General features: G+C 57.6%; 1 protein-coding gene across 1 annotated transcript in view; it reads left to right on the top strand.

Moving 5' to 3' along the window:
* Window positions 1-1,771: 1,771 nt before the first annotated feature.
* Window positions 1,772-18,096, top strand: part of LOC132385480 (uncharacterized) — an 86,022-nt gene continuing 69,697 nt past the window's right edge. Inside the window, exons 1-2 of the mRNA XM_059957575.1 lie at window positions 1,772-2,445; window positions 4,260-4,419. Of these exons, the coding sequence (XP_059813558.1) occupies window positions 4,335-4,419 (85 nt within the window). The 5' untranslated portion in view covers window positions 1,772-2,445; window positions 4,260-4,334. The remainder of the gene's footprint in view (window positions 2,446-4,259; window positions 4,420-18,096) is intronic.

Here is an 18,096-nt window from a genome sequence, read left to right as displayed (position 1 = left end):
ACTCGGTGCCCTGGCCAATAAAGACAAGCGTGGGCAATGCCTTGTAATGATGGGCAAGAGGTCAGCATGACAGGAGATTTTCTTTGTTGTACTGTATTCCATGGAACGTTGACTGTACACTTTTCCCTTCTCCGTGGATTGTCACCTTGTCGTGATGGAGGAGCTTGTGTGGGCCTGAGAACCCGAGAGCGATGCCGTCTGGATCTATGCTCCTGATAGGGTCACCCATGGCAGTGAGGTCGAGGGTGAGGTCCCTGACAAAGAACAATCCGACCGAGACCTCAACGGCTGTGAAGGCGGATGAAGGCTGCAACAAATCCATCAGCTCCGATCATTGTGGTTTCCATGCCACTGGAATCAGTTGGTTGATTTGTGAAGTACCGCGTGCTCCTTGGATTCAGGAGAGATCCCGTCGATCTGCAGTCTGGGAATTTGAGAGTCACCCAGCAATGTAAGAAGCCCTTCAGCCCATCGAGTTCATGCCGACTCGTAACTGCTCATTTACACTGAGCCCATTTTTTTCCTGTTACTCCCCCCACCAGATTCTCCCCCTCACCCACACACTGGGAGGGGCATGGTGAATGAGGGAAAGCTTCCCAACAAAGCTGTGGGGTTATAAGGAGACTGCGCGCGCGCGCACACACACACCGGAGATTGGGATTAAATCTCTCCCAGAGCCCTGAGGCAGTGGCTCTACCCACTGTGCTAATTGATGCTACACTAAGGTAGACGGGTGTGAGTGTCAACTATCCTGCTCCTGATCTCGTCGGAATTTCCCCTCCAACCTCAGGAAGGAAGCTGATTGATTACGCAGGTCGGAGTCTGTTCCAAACTTCAGAGGGATGAAATAAAAATAAAAATGCAATAAAAATACAAACTCTCTCTTACTCTTGTTCCCCTCTCTCTCCCATCTGTCTCTCCCCCCCCCCTCTCTCTCTCTCTCTCTCTCTCTCTCTCTCTCTCTCTCTCTCTCTCTCTCTCTCTCTCTCTCTCTCTCTCTGTTTCTCTGTCTCTATCTCTCTGTCCCTGTCACGGTCTCTCTCTGTCTCTCTGTCCCTCTATGACTCTCACTCTCTCTGTCTCTTTGTCTCTCTCTCTCTCTCTCTGTCTGTCTCTCTATGACTCTCTCTCTCTGTCTCTCTGTTGTCTGTCCCTCTATGACTCTCTCTCTCTCTCTCTCTGTCTCTGTCTCTCTCTCTCTCTCTCTCTGTCTGTCTGTCTGTCTCTCTATGACTCTCTCTCTCTGTCTCTCTGTTGTCTGTCCCTCTATGACTCTCTCTCTCTCTCTCTGTGTCTCTCTCTCTCTCTCTCTCTGTCTCTGTCTCTCTATGACTCACTCTCTCCATCTCTCTCTCTGTCTCTCTCTCTCTCTCACTCTCTCTCCCTCCGTCCCTCCCTCCCTCCCTCCCCTGACAGGAAGCAAGCAAGCCGTTCGGACTGGTTGTTGGTGAAAAACAGTCCTCACTCCTGCTGATACAGAGGGCAGGATCCAGCCCTTCCTTCCCACCGAACTGGCACCGGCTCGGAGCAAGACGCACTCATCTCTGCTCCGCCGTCAGCTCCTAGAGAGTCGAGTGGTAAAGGGAGGTAGAGACTGGGAGACGGAGAGATTCAAAGAGAGAGAGAGAGAGAGAGAGAGAGAGAGAGAGAGAGAGAGAGAGAGAGAGAGAGAGAGGAGAGAGAGAGAGAGAGTTAGAGAGAGAGAGAGAGAGAGAGAGGGAGAGGGGAGAGAGAGGGGAGAGAGAGAGAGGGAGACAGAGGGAGGGAGGGAGAGGGAGAAAGATTCAGAGAGGGAGAGAGACAGAGAAGTAGAGGGTTTGGATAGAGAAAGAGGGAGGGAGACAGAGGGAGGATTCAGTCAGAAAGAAGAGACAGAGAGAGACAGAGGGAGAAAGGGAGAGAAACAGAGAGAGAAAAAAGAGAGAGGAGGAAGAGAGAGACACACAGAAAGAGACAAATCGAGGGAAACAGAGAGAGGCACCCAAAAAAGAGGGTGAAACCTAGAAAAAAAAGAGAGTCAAGGAAAGCGTGAGAGGGGAAGGAGAGTGGAGGAAGAAAGGAAGAGAGAGGACTAGAGAGACCGGTGTAGAGAAGGACAGGACAAGGCGGAGATAGTTCGGAGGGAGAGAGAAAAAGCGAGGGAGATATCAGCAGATTGACAAGGCTGGGAGCAGCGAAGGCAAGAAGGATACAGAGTTGGAGGAAGACCAGAAGAGGCAGGGAAGACAGAGCAAGAGAGAGGGAGGGTTGCAGAGAGACAGTGTGAGAGAGACAGAGAGAAAGAGAGAAAGAGAGAGTGAGGGAGAGAGGAAACCTTGCATGAGAGGAGTGTTAGGGAGCTCTCTCCCTGAATAAAACGCAACTTCACACCGTTTGAGGGTCTAAGGAGAAAGAAAAGATTCCGTTTTACATGTGCACGGATCTCTGTTGCTGTGAGAGCGAGAGGTAAGAAAACGTTAAACGGTGTTTGCTGGAGGGACAGGATTTCTTGTGCGGAACAGGGGCTGGGAAGTACTTGATGGGGGAACAGAAAGAGGGAGAGGGGTGTAGAGGGGTAGAGGATGAAATGGAGGGGAGGGATGGACAAGCGAGAAAAAAGAATGGGGAGCGAGAGTGATGAGGGAGATAAAGGGTGTATGAGGGGGAGGATGGTGTGAGGGAAAAAGGGAGGGAGAGGAATGGAGAGAAAGAGGGAGAGAGATGGAGAGGTGGAACAGTGTGTCGGTATTTACAGGGGGTCCCGGGGAGTGTCTCGGTATTTACAGGGGGTCCCGGGGAGTGTGTGGGTATTTACAGGGGGTCCCGGGGAGTGTGTGGGTATTTACAGGGGGTCCCGGGGAGTGTGTGGGTATTTACAGGGGGTCCCGGGGAGTGTGTGGGTATTTACAGGGGGTCTCGGGGAGTGTGTCGGTATTTACGGGGGTCCCGGGGAGTGTGTCAGTGTTTACAGGGGGTCCCGGGGAGTGTGTGGGTATTTACAGGGGTCCCAGGGAGTGTGTCAGTATTTACGGGGGTCCCGGGGAGTGTGTCGGTATTTACAGGGGGTCCCGGGGAGTGTGTCTGTATTTACAGGGGGTCCCGGGGAGAGTGTCAGTATTTACAGGGGGTCCCGGGGAGTGTGTCGGTATTTACAGGGGGTCCTGGGGAGCGTGTCAGTGTTTACAGGGGGTCCCGGGGAGTGTGTCAGTGTTTACAGGGGGTCCCGGGGAGTGTGTGGGTATTTACAGGGGGTCCCGGGGAGAGTGTCTGTATTTACAGGGGGTCCCGGGGAGTGTGTCGGTATTTACAGGGGGTCCCGGGGAGTGTGTCTGTATTTACAGGGGGTCCCGGGGAGTGTGTCGGTATTTACAGGGGGTCCCGGGGAGTGTGTCAGTATTTACAGGGGTTCCGGGGAGTGTGTCTGTATTTACAGGGGGTCCCGGGGAGTGTGTGGGTATTTACAGGGGTCCCGGGGAGTGTGTCGGTATTTACAGGGGGTCCCGGGGAGTGTGTGGGTATTTACAGGGGTCCCAGGGAGTGTGTCTGTATTTACAGGGGGTCCCGGGGAGTGTGTCAGTATTTACAGGGGGTCCCGGGGAGTGTGTGAGTATTTACAGGGGTCCCGGGGAGTGTGTCTGTATTTACAGGGGGTTCCGGGGAGTGTGTCAGTATTTACAGGGGATCCCGGGGAGTGTGTCAGTATTTACAGGGGGTCCCAGGGAATGTGTCAGTATTTACAGGGGTCCCGGGGAGAGTGTCAGTATTTACAGGGGGTCCCGGGGAGTGTGTGGGTATTTACAGGGGGTCCTAGGGTGCATCAATAGTTAGGGGAGGGTGTTTAGTGCGTTTCTCATTGTTTACAACGGCTCTGCTGAGTGTATCAATAGTTATTCGGTGTCTCTGGGGGACTGTCAGTACTTGGACAGTACAATGACATAGGGTAACCTTTAACGTTATCACTGCACACGCAGGCTTCTCCGTGCGCCCTCCACATGGAAAGCCAGGGGTTCTCCAGCTGCCCCAGTTTCCTTCCAGGGAGCAGAGACGTCCTGGGTGGGTTAATTGATATTTGTAAATTGTCCCGCGATTAGATGAGGGTTAAATTAGGGTTGTTAGGCATTACTGGGTATTGTGGATTGAAGACCTCATTCGGCCCTGTATTTCTAATAAATACATTTATCTTGGTTTCTGGGGAGTGCGGTGTGTGATTTGCGTTCCGGCTAGTGACGTGCACCTCTCTCCAACGCTGACCTGTCTGCACCCTCCTCTCCCTCCTTCAGGGCTCTGGCCGTTCCCCTCGGCTGCTCCGCAGGCCTCATCCCCTTCCACGTCCACTAGCCCCCGCCGACGGGCAGATGCTGGAATCGGAAGTGGAACTGGTCCCCTCTCCAGGACCCCTGTCCCACCGGCCGGATGGCGTCGGAGATCCTGGTCACATCGGTGAGTGGCACGCGCTCTTCCCTCCTCCCCTCTGTCCCAGTGAGGGATCGCTTCTGCAGCGTCTTACGTTTAAGCTAGCGTGTCTGCCTGCTGTCGTGAAAGGTGCTGTTATCATTCTTGGTACACGCCTTCTTTTGCATTTTGGTTATTTGTCCATCTGTGCATCGTTTTTTACTAATGAAATTATGAATTCTTGCAACAAAATTAATCTCTGTGTAGTATATTGTGATCGGTCAGTGTGGGCGGGATCTGTTGTGGGCGGGATCTGTAAGGGGAGGGATCGGTCAGTGTGGGCGGGGTCTGTAAGGGGAGGGATCGGTCAGTGTGGGCGGGGTCTGTAAGGGGAGGGATCGGTCAGTGTGGGCGGGGTCTGTAAGGGGAGGGATCGGTCAGTGTGGGCGGGGTCTGTAAGGGGCGGGATCGGTCAGTGTGGGCTGGGTCTGTAAGGGGAGGGATCGGTCAGTGTGGACGGGGTCTGTAAGGGGAGGGATCGGTCAGTGTGGGCGGGGTCTGTAAGGGGAGGGATCGGTCAGTGTGGGCGGGGTCTGTAAGGGGAGGGATCGGTCAGTGTGGGTGGGGTCTGTAAGGGGAGGGATCGGTCAGTGTGGGCGGGATCTGTAAGGGGAGGGATCGGTCAGTGTGGGCGGGGTCTGTAAGGGGAAGGATCGGTCAGTGTGGGCGGGGTCTGTAAGGGGAGGGATCGGTCAGTGTGGGCGGGGTCTGTCAGAGGCGGGATCGGTCAGTGTGGACGGGGTCTGTAAGGGGAGGGATCGGTCAGTGTGGGCGGGGTCTGTAAGGGGAGGGATCGGTCAGGTTGGGCGGGATCTGTAAGGGGAAGGATCGGTCAGTGTGGACGGGGTCTGTCAGAGGCGGGATCGGTCAGTGTGGGCGGGGTCTGTAAGGGGAGGGATCGGTCAGTGTGGGCGGAGTCTGTAAGGGGAGGGATCGGTCAGTGTGGGCGGGGTCTGTCAGAGGCGGGATCGGTCAGTGTGGACGGTGTCTGTAAGGGGAGGGATCGGTCAGTGTGGGCGGGGTCTGTAAGGGGAGGGATCGGTCAGTGTGGGCGGAGTCTGTAAGGGGAGGGATCGGTCAGTGTGGGCGGGGTCTGTCAGAGGCGGGATCGGTCAGTGTGGGCGGGGTCTGTAAGGGGAGGGATCGGTCAGTGTGGGCGGAGTCTGTAAGGGGAGGGATCGGTCAGTGTGGGCGGGGTCTGTCAGAGGCGGGATCGGTCAGTGTGGACGGTGTCTGTAAGGGGAGGGATCGGTCAGGTTGGGCGTGGTCTGTCAGAGGCGGGATCGGTCAGGTTGGGCTGGGTCTGTAAGGGGAGGGATCGGTCAGTGTGGACGGGGTCTGTAAGGGGAGGGATCGGTCAGGTTGGGCTGGGTCTGTAAGGGGAGGGATCGGTCAGTGTGGACGGGGTCTGTAAGGGGAGGGATCGGTCAGTGTGGGCGGGGTCTGTAAGGGGAGGGATCGGTCAGGTTGGGCTGGGTCTGTAAGGGGAGGGATCGGTCAGTGTGGACGGGGTCTGTAAGGGGAGGGATCGGTCAGTGTGGGCGGGGTCTGTCAGAGGCGGGATCGGTCAGTGTGGGCGGGGTCTGTAAGGGGAGGGATCGGTCAGTGTGGGCGGAGTCTGTAAGGGGAGGGATCGGTCAGTGTGGGCGGGGTCTGTCAGAGGCGGGATCGGTCAGTGTGGACGGTGTCTGTAAGGGGAGGGATCGGTCAGGTTGGGCGTGGTCTGTCAGAGGCGGGATCGGTCAGTGTGGGCGGGGTCTGTAAGGGGAGGGATCGGTCAGTGTGGACGGGGTCTGTAAGGGGAGGGATCGGTCAGGTTGGGCTGGGTCTGTAAGGGGAGGGATCGGTCAGTGTGGACGGGGTCTGTAAGGGGAGGGATCGGTCAGGTTGGGCTGGGTCTGTAAGGGGCGGGATCGGTCAGTGTGGGCGGGGTCTGTCAGAGGGGATCGGTCTGTGTGGGCGGGGTCTGTAAGGGGAGGGATCGGTCAGTGTGGGTGGGGTCTGTAAGGGGAGGGATCGGTCAGTGTGGGCGGGGTCTGTAAGGGGCGGGATCGGTCAGTGTGGGCTGGGTCTGTAAGGGGAGGGATCGGTCAGTGTGCGCGGGGTCTGTAAGGGGAGGGATCGGTCAGTGTGGGCGGGGTCTGTAAGGGGAGGGATCGGTCAGTGTGGGCGGGGTCTGTAAGGGGAGGGATCGGTCAGTGTGGGCGGGGTCTGTAAGGGGAGGGATCGGTCAGTGTGGGCGGGGTCTGTAAGGGGAGGGATCGGTCAGTGTGGGCGGGGTCTGTAAGGGGAGGGATCGGTCAGTGTGGGCGGGGTCTGTAAGGGGAGGGATCGGTCAGTGTGGACGGGGTCTGTAAGGGGAGGGATCGGTCAGTGTGGGCGGGGTCTGTCAGAGGGGATCGGTCTGTGTGGGCGGGGTCTGTAAGGGGAGGGATCGGTCAGTGTGGGTGGGGTCTGTAAGGGGAGGGATCGGTCAGTGTGGGCGGGGTCTGTAAGGGGCGGGATCGGTCAGTGTGGGCTGGGTCTGTAAGGGGAGGGATCGGTCAGTGTGCGCGGGGTCTGTAAGGGGAGGGATCGGTCAGTGTGGGCGGGGTCTGTAAGGGGAGGGATCGGTCAGTGTGGGCGGGGTCTGTAAGGGGAGGGATCGGTCAGTGTGGGCGGGGTCTGTAAGGGGAGGGATCGGTCAGTGTGGGCGGGGTCTGTAAGGGGAGGGATCGGTCAGTGTGGGCGGGGTCTGTAAGGGGAGGGATCGGTCAGTGTGGGCGGGGTCTGTAAGGGGAGGGATCGGTCAGTGTGGACGGGGTCTGTAAGGGGAGGGATCGGTCAGTGTGGGCGGGGTCTGTAAGGGGAGGGATCGGTCAGTGTGGGCGGGGTCTGTAAGGGGAGGGATCGGTCAGTGTGGGCGGGGTCTGTAAGGGGAGGGATCGGTCAGTGTGGACGGGGTCTGTAAGGGGAGGGATCGGTCAGTGTGGACGGGGTCTGTAAGGGGAGGGATCGGTCAGTGTGGGCGGGGTCTGTAAGGGGAGGGATCGGTCAGTGTGGACGGGGTCTGTAAGGGGAGGGATCGGTCAGTGTGGACGGGGTCTGTAAGGGGAGGGATAGGTCAGTGTGGACGGGGTCTGTAAGGGGAGGGATCGGTCAGTGTGGGCGGGGTCTGTAAGGGGAGGGATCGGTCAGTGTGGGCGGGGTCTGTAAGGGGAGGGATCGGTCAGTGTGGGCGGGGTCTGTCAGAGGCGGGATCGGTCAGTGTGGGCGGGGTCTGTAAGGGGAGGGATCGGTCAGTGTGGGCGGGGTCTGTAAGGGGAGGGATCGGTCAGTGTGGGCGGGGTCTGTAAGGGGAGGGATCGGTCAGTGTGGACGGGGTCTGTAAGGGGAGGGATCGGTCAGTGTGGACGGGGTCTGTAAGGGGAGGGATTGGTCAGTGTGGGCGGGGTCTGTAAGGGGAGGTATCGGTCAGTGTGGACGGGGTCTGTAAGGGGAGGGATCGGTCAGTGTGGACGGGGTCTGTAAGGGGAGGGATCGGTCAGTGTGGGCGGGGTCTGTAAAGGGAGGGATCGGTCAGTGTGGACGGGGACTGTAAGGGGCGGGATCGGTCAGCGTGGGCGGGGTCTGTAAGGGGAGGGATCGGTCAGTGTGGGCGGGGTCTGTTAGGGGAGGGATCGGTCAGGTTGGGCGTGGTCTGTCAGAGGCGGGATCGGTCAGTGTGGGCGGGGTCTGTCAGAGGCGGGATCGGTCAGTGTGGGCGGGGTCTGTAAGGGGAGGGATCGGTCAGTGTGGGCGGGGTCTGTAAGGGGAGGGATCGGTCAGTGTGGGCGGGGTCTGTAAGGGGAGGGATCGGTCAGTGTGGGCGGGGTCTCAGGGGAGGGATCGGTCAGTGTGGGCGGGGTCTGTCAGGGGAGGGATCGGTCAGTGTGGGCGGGGTCTGTCAGGGGAGGGATCGGTCTGTGTGGGCGGGGTCTGTCAGAGGGGATCGGTCTGTGTGGGCGGGGTCTGTAAGGGGCGGGATCGGTCAGTGTGGGCTGGGTCTGTAAGGGGAGGGATCGGTCAGTGTGGGCGGGGTCTGTAAGGGGAGGGATCGGTCAGTGTGGGCGGGGTCTGTCAGGGGAGGGATCGGTCTGTGTGGGCGGGGTCTGTCAGAGGGGATCGGTCTGTGTGGGCGGGGTCTGTAAGGGGAGGGATCGGTCAGTGTGGGTGGGGTCTGTAAGGGGAGGGATCGGTCAGTGTGGGCGGGGTCTGTAAGGGGAGGGATCGGTCAGTGTGGGTGGGGTCTGTAAGGAGAGGGATCGGTCAGTGTGGGCGGGGTCTGTAAGGGGAGGGATCGGTCAGTGTGGGCGGGGTCTGTAAGGGGAGGGATCGGTCAGTGTGGGCGGGGTCTGTAAGGGGAGGGATCGGTCAGTGTGGGCGGGGTCTGTAAGGGGAGGGATCGGTCAGTGTGGGCGGGGTCTGTCAGGGGAGGGATCGGTCTGTGTGGGCGGGGTCTGTCAGAGGGGATCGGTCTGTGTGCGCGGGGTCTGTAAGGGGAGGGATCGGTCAGTGTGGGCGGGGTCTGTAAGGGGCGGGATCGGTCAGTGTGGGCTGGTTCTGTAAGGGGAGGGATCGGTCAGTGTGGGCGGGGTCTGTAAGGGGAGGGATCGGTCAGTGTGGGCGGGGTCTGTAAGGGGAGGGATCGGTCAGTGTGGACGGGGTCTGTAAGGGGAGGGATCGGTCAGTGTGGGCGGGGTCTGTAAGGGGAGGGATCGGTCAGTGTGGGCGGGGTCTGTAAGGGGAGGGATCGGTCAGTGTGGGCGGGGTCTGTAAGGGGAGGGATCGTTCAGTGTGGGCGGGGTCTGTCAGAGGCGGGATCGGTCAGTGTGGGCGGGGTCTGTAAGGGGAGGGATCGGTCAGTGTGGGCGGGGTCTGTCAGGGGCGGGATCGGTCAGTGTGGGCTGGTTCTGTAAGGGGAGGGATCGGTCAGTGTGGACGGGGTCTGTAAGGGGAGGGATCGGTCAGTGTGGGTGGGGTCTGTAAGGGGAGGGATCGGTCAGTGTGGGCGGGGTCTGTAAGGGGAGGGATCGGTCAGTGTGGGCGGGGTCTGTAAGGGGAGGGATCGGTCAGTGTGGGCGGGGTCTGTAAGAGGAGGAATCGGTCAGTGTGGGCGGGGTCTGTAAGGGGAGGGATCGGTCAGTGTGGGCGGGGTCTGTAAGGGGAGGGATCGGTCAGTGTGGGCGGGGTCTGTAAGGGGAGGGATCGGTCAGTGTGGGCGGGGTCTGTAAGGGGCGGGATCGGTCAGTGTGGACGGGGTCTGTAAGGGGAGGGATCGGTCAGTGTGGGCGGGGTCTGTAAGGGGAGGGATCGGTCAGTGTGGGCGGGGTCTGTCAGAGGCGGGATCGGTCAGTGTGGACGGGGTCTGTAAGGGGAGGGATCGGTCAGTGTGGGCGGGGTCTGTAAGGGGAGGGATTGGTCAGTGTGGGCGGGATCTGTAAGGGGAGGGATCGGTCAGTGTGGGCGGGGTCTCAGGGGAGGGATCGGTCAGTGTGGGCGGGGTCTGTCAGGGGAGGGATCGGTCAGTGTGGGCGGGGTCTGTCAGGGGAGGGATCGGTCTGTGTGGGCGGGGTCTGTCAGAGGGGATCGGTCTGTGTGGGCGGGGTCTGTAAGGGGAGGGATCGGTCAGTGTGGGCGGGGTCTGTAAGGGGAGGGATCGGTCAGTGTGGGCGGGGTCTGTAAGGGGAGGGATCGGTCAGTGTGGACGGGGTCTGTAAGGGGAGGGATCGGTCAGTGTGGGCGGGGTCTGTAAGGGGAGGGATCGGTCAGTGTGGGCGGGGTCTGTAAGGGGAGGGATCGGTCAGTGTGGGCGGGGTCTGTAACGGGAGGGATCGGTCAGTGTGGGCGGGGTCTGTAAGGGGCGGGATCGGTCTGTGTGGGCGGGGTCTGTCAGAGGGGATCGGTCTGTGTGGGCGGGGTCTGTAAGGGGAGGGATCGGTCAGTGTGGGCTGGGTCTGTAAGGGGAGGGATCGGTCAGTGTGGGCGGGGTCTGTAACGGGAGGGATCGGTCAGTGTGGGCGGGGTCTGTAAGGGGCGGGATCGGTCTGTGTGGGCGGGGTCTGTCAGAGGGGATCGGTCTGTGTGGGCGGGGTCTGTAAGGGGAGGGATCGGTCAGTGTGGACGGGGTCTGTAAGGGGAGGGATCGGTCAGTGTGGGCGGGGTCTGTAAGGGGAGGGATCGGTCAGTGTGGGCGGGGTCTGTAAGGGGAGGGATCGGTCTGTGTGGGCGGGGTCTGTCAGAGGGGATCGGTCTGTGTGGGCGGGGTCTGTAAGGGGAGGGATCGGTCAGTGTGGGTGGGGTCTGTAAGGGGAGGGATCGGTCAGTGTGGGCGGGGTCTGTAAGGGGCGGGATCGGTCAGTGTGGGCTGGGTCTGTAAGGGGAGGGATCGGTCAGTGTGGGCGGGGTCTGTAAGGGGAGGGATCGGTCAGTGTGGGCGGGGTCTGTAAGGGGAGGGATCGGTCAGTGTGGACGGGGTCTGTAAGGGGAGGGATCGGTCAGTGTGGGCGGGGTCTGTAAGGGGAGGGATCGGTCAGTGTGGGCGGGGTCTGTAAGGGGAGGGATCGGTCAGTGTGGACGGGGTCTGTAAGGGGAGGGATCGGTCAGTGTGGGCGGGGTCTGTAAGGGGAGGGATCGGTCAGTGTGGGCGGGGTCTGTAAGGGGAGGGATCGGTCAGTGTGGGCGGGGTCTGTCAGGGGAGGGATCGGTCAGTGTGGGCGGGGTCTGTCAGGGGAGGGATCGGTCAGTGTGGGCGGGGTCTGTCAGGGGAGGGATCGGTCTGTGTGGGCGGGGTCTGTCAGAGGGGATCGGTCAGTGTGGGCGGGGTCTGTAAGGGGAGGGATCGGTCATTGTGGGCGGGGTCTGTCAGGGGAGGGATCGGTCTGTGTGGGCGGGGTCTGTCAGAGGGGATCGGTCTGTGTGGGCGGGGTCTGTAAGGGGAGGGATCGGTCAGTGTGGGTGGGGTCTGTAAGGGGAGGGATCGGTCAGTGTGGGCGGGGTCTGTAAGGGGAGGGATCGGTCAGTGTGGGCGGGGTCTGTAAGGGGCGGGATCGGTCAGTGTGGGCTGGGTCTGTAAGGGGAGGGATCGGTCAGTGTGGGCGGGGTCTGTAACGGGAGGGATCGGTCAGTGTGGGCGGGGTCTGTAAGGGGCGGGATCGGTCAGTGTGGGCTGGGTCTGTAAGGGGAGGGATCGGTCAGTGTGGGCGGGGTCTGTAAGGGGAGGGATCGGTCAGTGTGGGCGGGGTCTGTCAGGGGAGGGATCGGTCAGTGTGGGCGGGGTCTGTAAGGGGCGGGATCGGTCAGTGTGGGCTGGGTCTGTAAGGGGAGGGATCGGTCAGTGTGGGCGGGGTCTGTAAGGGGAGGGATCGGTCAGTGTGGGCGGGGTCTGTAAGGGGAGGGATCGGTCAGTGTGGACGGGGTCTGTAAGGGGAGGGATCGGTCAGTGTGGGCGGGGTCTGTAAGGGGAGGGATCGGTCAGTGTGGGCGGGGTCTGTAAGGGGAGGGATCGGTCAGTGTGGACGGGGTCTGTAAGGGGAGGGATCGGTCAGTGTGGGCGGGGTCTGTAAGGGGAGGGATCGGTCAGTGTGGGCGGGGTCTGTAAGGGGAGGGATCGGTCAGTGTGGGCGGGGTCTGTCAGGGGAGGGATCGGTCAGTGTGGGCGGGGTCTGTCAGGGGAGGGATCGGTCAGTGTGGGCGGGGTCTGTCAGGGGAGGGATCGGTCTGTGTGGGCGGGGTCTGTCAGAGGGGATCGGTCTGTGTGGGCGGGGTCTGTAAGGGGAGGGATCGGTCAGTGTGGGCGGAGCCTCCCAGAGGCGGGATCTGTCTGTGTGGGCGGAGCCTCCCAGAGGCGGGATCTGTCTGTGTGGGCGGAGCCTCCCAGAGGCGGGATCTGTCTGTGTGGGCGGAGCCTCCCAGAGGCGGGATCTGTCTGTGTGGGCGGAGCCTCCCAGAGGCGGGATCTGTCTATGTGGGCGGAGCCTCCCAGAGGCGGGATCTGTCTGTGTGGGCGGAGCCTCCCAGAGGCGGGATGCTTTTATTGAAGAAATTATTCGGTGTGCACCTGTTGTCACCGGGCAAAAGAATTGCATGGCACAATTTTTGCAGGCACTGGTCTTTAGAGATGAGAGGGACATTGGAGTGGGGCGGGGGGGGGGGGGGTGATAGGTGGAAGAGGCAAAGGGCTGAAGAAGAAGGAACCTGATAGGAGAGGAGAATGGACCTTGGGAAAAGGGGGAGGAGACGATGGGCTGATCATGGTGGGGAGGTTGCTAACCAGAAAGAGTGGGGGTGGGGAGGGGGGGGTCATGGAAACGGTGGGGAGGGTGTTAACCAGAAAGAGTGGGGGTGGGGAGGGGGTGGTCATGGAAACGGTGGGGAGGGTGTTAACCAGAAAGAGTGGGGGTGGGGAGGGGGTGGTCATGGAAACGGTGGGGAGGGTGTTAACCAGAAAGAGTGGGGGTGGGGAGGGGGTGGTCATGGAAACGGTGGGGAGGGTGTTAACCAGAAAGAGTGGGGGTGGGGAGGGGGTGGTCATGGAAATGGTGGGGAGGTTGCTAACCAGAAAGAGTGGGGGTGGTCACGGAAACGGTGGGGAGGGTGCTAACCAGAAAGAGTGGGGGTGGGGAGGGGGTGGTCATAGAAACGGTGGGGAGGGTGTTAACCAGAAAGAGTGGGATGGGGAGGGGGTGGTCATGGAAACGGTGGGGAGGGTGTTAACCAGAAAGAGTGGGGGTGGGGAGGGGGAGGTCATGGAAACGGTGGGGAGGGTGTTAACCAGAAAGAGTGAGGGTGGGGAGGGGGTGGTCATGGAAACGGTGGGGAGGGTGTTAACCAGAAAGAGTGGGGATGGGGAGGGGGTGGTCATGGAAACGGTGGGGAGGGTGTTAACCAGAAAGAGTGGGGGTGGGGAGGGGGAGGTCATGGAAACGGTGGGGAGGGTGTTAACCAGAAAGAGTGAGGGTGGGGAGGGGGTGGTCATGGAAACGGTGGGGAGGGTGTTAACCAGAAAGAGTGGGGGTGGGGAGGGGGTGGTCATGGAAACGGTGGGGAGGGTGTTAACCAGAAAGAGTGGGGGTGTGGAGGGGTGGTCACGGAAACGGTGGGGAGGTTGCTAACCAGAAAGAGTGGGGGTGGGGAGGGGGTGGTCATGGAAATGGTGGGGAGGGTTAGAGAAGTCAATGTACACTCCATTCGGTTGGCGATCCTTTCGCTACGGAATATGAGGCATCATGTCCCGATGCTTCTGCAATCCGAAGGTTCTTCTGAAATCAAGAATGAGCCATAAAGATGATTGATGCCAGTCATTTTATTAAATGTTGGTAGTGGGGAGAATGATCAAGGAAGAGGAGCCGGGGGGCAGAAGACAGGCGAATGATATTGCAGTCAATGTTGCTTCATACTCACACCAGAGATAACAGAGGGTACAACTGACCCGCGAGTTGGCCATGTTCAAGTGGTGTGACGCCTGCTACTGAAAAGTTTCTAGAAAAATACAAAAACGATTGTGCCAAAATGACTGGACAATTCACTGAGCAATTACACGAAACAACTTTCAGAGGCCATTTTATGAGGTATGCCTACTTGTTAGTGCAAATATCTAATCAGCCAATCACGTGGCAGCAGGTCGATGCATAAAAGCATGCAGACATGGTCAAGAGGTTCAGTTGTTCAGATCAAACATCAGAACGGGGGAAGAAAGGTGACCTGAGTGGCTTTGACCGTGGAATGATGGTTGGTGCCAGATGGGTGGTTTGAGTATCTCAGAAACTGCTGATCTCCTGGGATTTTCACCCACACAGTCTCTGGAGTTTACAGAGAACGGTGTGGAAACAAAAAAAAAATCCAGTGAGAGGCAGTTCTCTGGGTGAAAACGCCTCGTTAGTGAGAAAGGTCAGAGGAGAATGGCCAGACTGGTTCAAGCTGACAGGAAGGCGACAGTGACTCAAATAACCACACGTTACAACAGTGGTGTGCAGCAGGGCATCTCCAAATGCACAACGTGCCGAAACTTGAAGTGGATGGGCTCCAGCAGCAGAAGACCATGACACGCACTCAATGGCCATGTTATTGGGTACTAATAAAGTGGTCACAGAATGGATATGGTTATATATAAATGCAGGCAAGCAAAGGAGAGATTACCACAAGAAAAATAACTGTTTTGCCCTCTAATGAGGTAGGTACAAAGATTCTGCAGATGCTGGAAATCTTGAGCAACGCAGGAAAAACGGCTGGAGGAGCTCAGCAGGAGTGGTGAAGGGTCTCAGCTTGATACATCAACTGTTTATTCCTGCATTCCTCCGGCATTTTGTGCATGTGTGTGTGTGTGTGTGTGTGTGTTGTCGAATATGAGGTGTGGCCCCCTCCCACCTTGTGGCAGTAGAGAGGCCGTTGGACAGACGTGTCGGAATGGGAATGGGAAGCCAAGCTGAAGCGTTGCACCCTGGTAGTTCAAATGCAGAGAGACAGGACCCTGTTCGGGCAAGACCCTTAACAATGTTGATGAACAGAGGGACCTTGGGATCCAAGTTGATTGTGCTCTGAAAGTGGCTACACAGATTGTTAGGTGGTTAAGAAGGCTTATGGCATGCTTGCCTTTTCATTAGTTGAGCTCAAAAGTCAGGAAGTTATGCTGCAGCTTTATAAAACCCTACGTCTCTGAACGTGAACAAAACAAAAGAGATGGTTGTTGACTTCAGGAGGGCACGGAGCGACCACTCCCTGCTGAACATCGACGGCTCCTCGGTAGAGATCGTTAAGAGCACCAAATTTCTTGGTGTTCACCTGGCGGAGAATCTCACCTGGTCCCTCAACACCAGCTCCATAGCAAAGAAAGCCCAACAGCGTCTCTACTTTCTGCGAAGGCTGAGGAAAGTCCATCTCCCACCCCCCATCCTCATCACATTCTACAGGGGTTGTATTGAGAGCATCCTGAGCAGCTGCATCTCTGCCTGGTTCGGGAATTGCACCATCTCGGATCGCAAGACCCTGCAGTGGATAGTGAGGTCAGATGAGAAGATCATTGGGGTCTCTCTTCCTGCCATCATGGACATTTACACTACACGCTGCATCCGCAAAGCAAACAGCATTATGAAGGATCCCACCCACCCCTCATACAAACTCTTCTCCCTCCTGCCGTCTGGGAAAAGGCTCCGAAGCATTCGGGCTCTCACGACCAGAATATGTAACAGTTTCTTCCCCCAAGCCATCAGACTCCTCAATACCCAGAGCCCGGACTGACACCTTACTGCCCTGTTGTCCTGTTTATTATTTATTGTAATGCCTGCACTGTTTTTGTGCACTTTATGCAGTCCAGGGTAGGTCTGTAGTCTAGTGTAGTTTTTTTTCTCTCTCTGTGTTGTTTTTCACGTAGTTCAGTCTAGTTTTTGTACTGTGTCATGTCTCACCATGGTCCTGAAAAACACTGTCTTGTTTTTACTGTGTACTGCACCAGCAGTTATGATCGAAATGACAATAAAAGTTACTTGACTTGTCAGGCCGCATCTGGAGTATTGTTTACAGTTCTGGTCGCCCCACTAGAGGAAGGATGTCAAGCCCTTGGAGAGGGTGCAGGAGAGGTTTAGCAGGACGTTGAACCACAAAGCAGAGAAAATATGCAGACGTTGGAAATCCAGAGCACACACACCAACTGCTGGAGGAGCCCAGCAGGCCGGGCAGCATCTGTGGAAGGGTCTCGGGCCGAAACGTCAACTGCACGGTGCCGCCCGGCCTGCTGAGCTCCTCCTGTATTCTGTGTGCGTTGCTTAGCTGGAAGTGGCCTGTATTAGAGGGCACGTGCTGTGGTGAGAGGCTGGACGAACCTCACACACACATATGGGCCTGGTGCAGGTCAGTGGGACGAGGCAGAAAAACGGTTTCGCACAGCCAAGAAGGGCCGAAAGGCCTGTGCTGTGATGTTCTGTGGTTCTATTGTAGACGTTTCTCTGACATTAAATGTACTTTTGAAAACCTGTAGAGTTTGGGTCGCCCAGCTGTCGGAAAGATGACACTCAGCTGGAAAGAGTGTGAAGGAGATTTACGAAGATGTTGTCGGGAATTGAGGGACTGAGTTATGGAGCAAGTTCGGGCTGGTTGGGACATAGGAGTCTGGGGGTGACTGTTTAGAGGGGTTTAAAAAAAAGGGGCTCACAGTAGATGGGGTGGATACACGGGCATTTTCCCCAGGGTCAGGGAATCAAGATCTAGAGGATTCAGGGGAGGGAGGGTTTAATAGGAATCTGAGGGACATCTTGTTCCCACTGTGAGGGTTGTCTTATGTGGAACTCATCTCTATTCTAAAGGGATGGCCCTCTATTCAGAGGCTGTTCCCTCGACTCCCCGACTATAGGAGACATCTTCTCCAAGTCCACTGTATTGGGGCTTTTAAATATTCGATGAGATTCCCCCCTCTCCCCCCATTCTTCTAAACTCCAGCAAGTACAGGCCCCCGAGACACCAGACACTCCTCGTACATTAACCCATTCATTCCTGGGATTGATCTCGTGGATTTCCTCTGGACACCCTCCAAGGCCGGCACGTCCTTTCTTCGATAGACAATAGGTGCAGGAGTAGGCCATTCGGCCCTTCTAGCCAGCACCACCATTCACTGTGATCATGGCTGAACATACACAATCAGTACCCCGTTCCTGCCCTCTCCCCATATCCCTTGACCCCGCTATCTACAAGAGCTCTATCTAACTCTCTTTTGAATGCATCCAGAGACTTGGCCTCCACTGGCATCTGGGGCAGAGCATTCCACATATCCACAACTCTCTGGGTGAAAAAGTTTTTCCGCATCAATGTTCTAAATGGCCTACCGCTTATTCTTAAACCATGGCCGCTAGGAGGCCCAAAACTGCTGATGGTCCTCCAAGTGTACGGCCTGGCCAATGCCCTATAAAGCTTCGCCAGGTCATCCTTGATTTGATACTCCAGTCCTCTGGAAATGGATGCTAACATTGCCTCTGCCTTCCTCACCACCGACTCAACCTGCAACTTAACCTTCCGGGAATGCTAAACGTTGCGCCCCGTGTTTCTATTTTAGTCCCTGTTTGGAAAATAGTTGTTACCTTCATGTTTCCCACCCACAATTTGTGTTCCGTCTGCCACCTCTTTGCCCACTCTCCCAGCCTGCTCAAGCCCTCCTGACTCCTTCACACCCCCTAGGTATTGTCTGCAACCCAGACCACAGCACCGTCAGCTCCCTGGCCCAAATCGTTCAGCTGTGAGAAGTGAAAAGTCGTCGCCCCAACGCTGACCCTCTAACCATCTGCTGCCATCTTGAAAATGCCCACTTTTATCCCCACTCTCGGCCTTCCCCTAGAAAGCCAACCTTCTGTCCATATTAATAACTTGTCTCTGACACCACGGGTCTCATTTAGCTGCCTCGTGTGTGGGGCACCTTGTCAAGGGGCTTCTGAAACCCCAGGTATTGACGTTCTCTGACTCTCCTTTGTCTAAACTGCTTGCTACCTCCTCAAAGAATTCCGACAGATTTGTCAGGCAATTTCTCTCTAAAGTGCTGAGTTTGTTCAATTTCATTTATGTACTTCCAAGTACTCTGAAATTTCATCCTTAATAATGGACTATAAAATCTTACCAGCCACCGAGATCAGGGTGACTGGTTTATAATTTCCGGTCTTTCACTTCCTT

Source organism: Hypanus sabinus, assembly GCF_030144855.1.
Source record: "Hypanus sabinus isolate sHypSab1 chromosome 24 unlocalized genomic scaffold, sHypSab1.hap1 SUPER_24_unloc_20, whole genome shotgun sequence".
In the NCBI taxonomy this organism is placed as follows: domain Eukaryota; kingdom Metazoa; phylum Chordata; class Chondrichthyes; order Myliobatiformes; family Dasyatidae; genus Hypanus; species Hypanus sabinus.
Note: the sequence above shows the minus strand (reverse complement) of the source record. Positions and strands in the feature narration are given on the sequence as shown.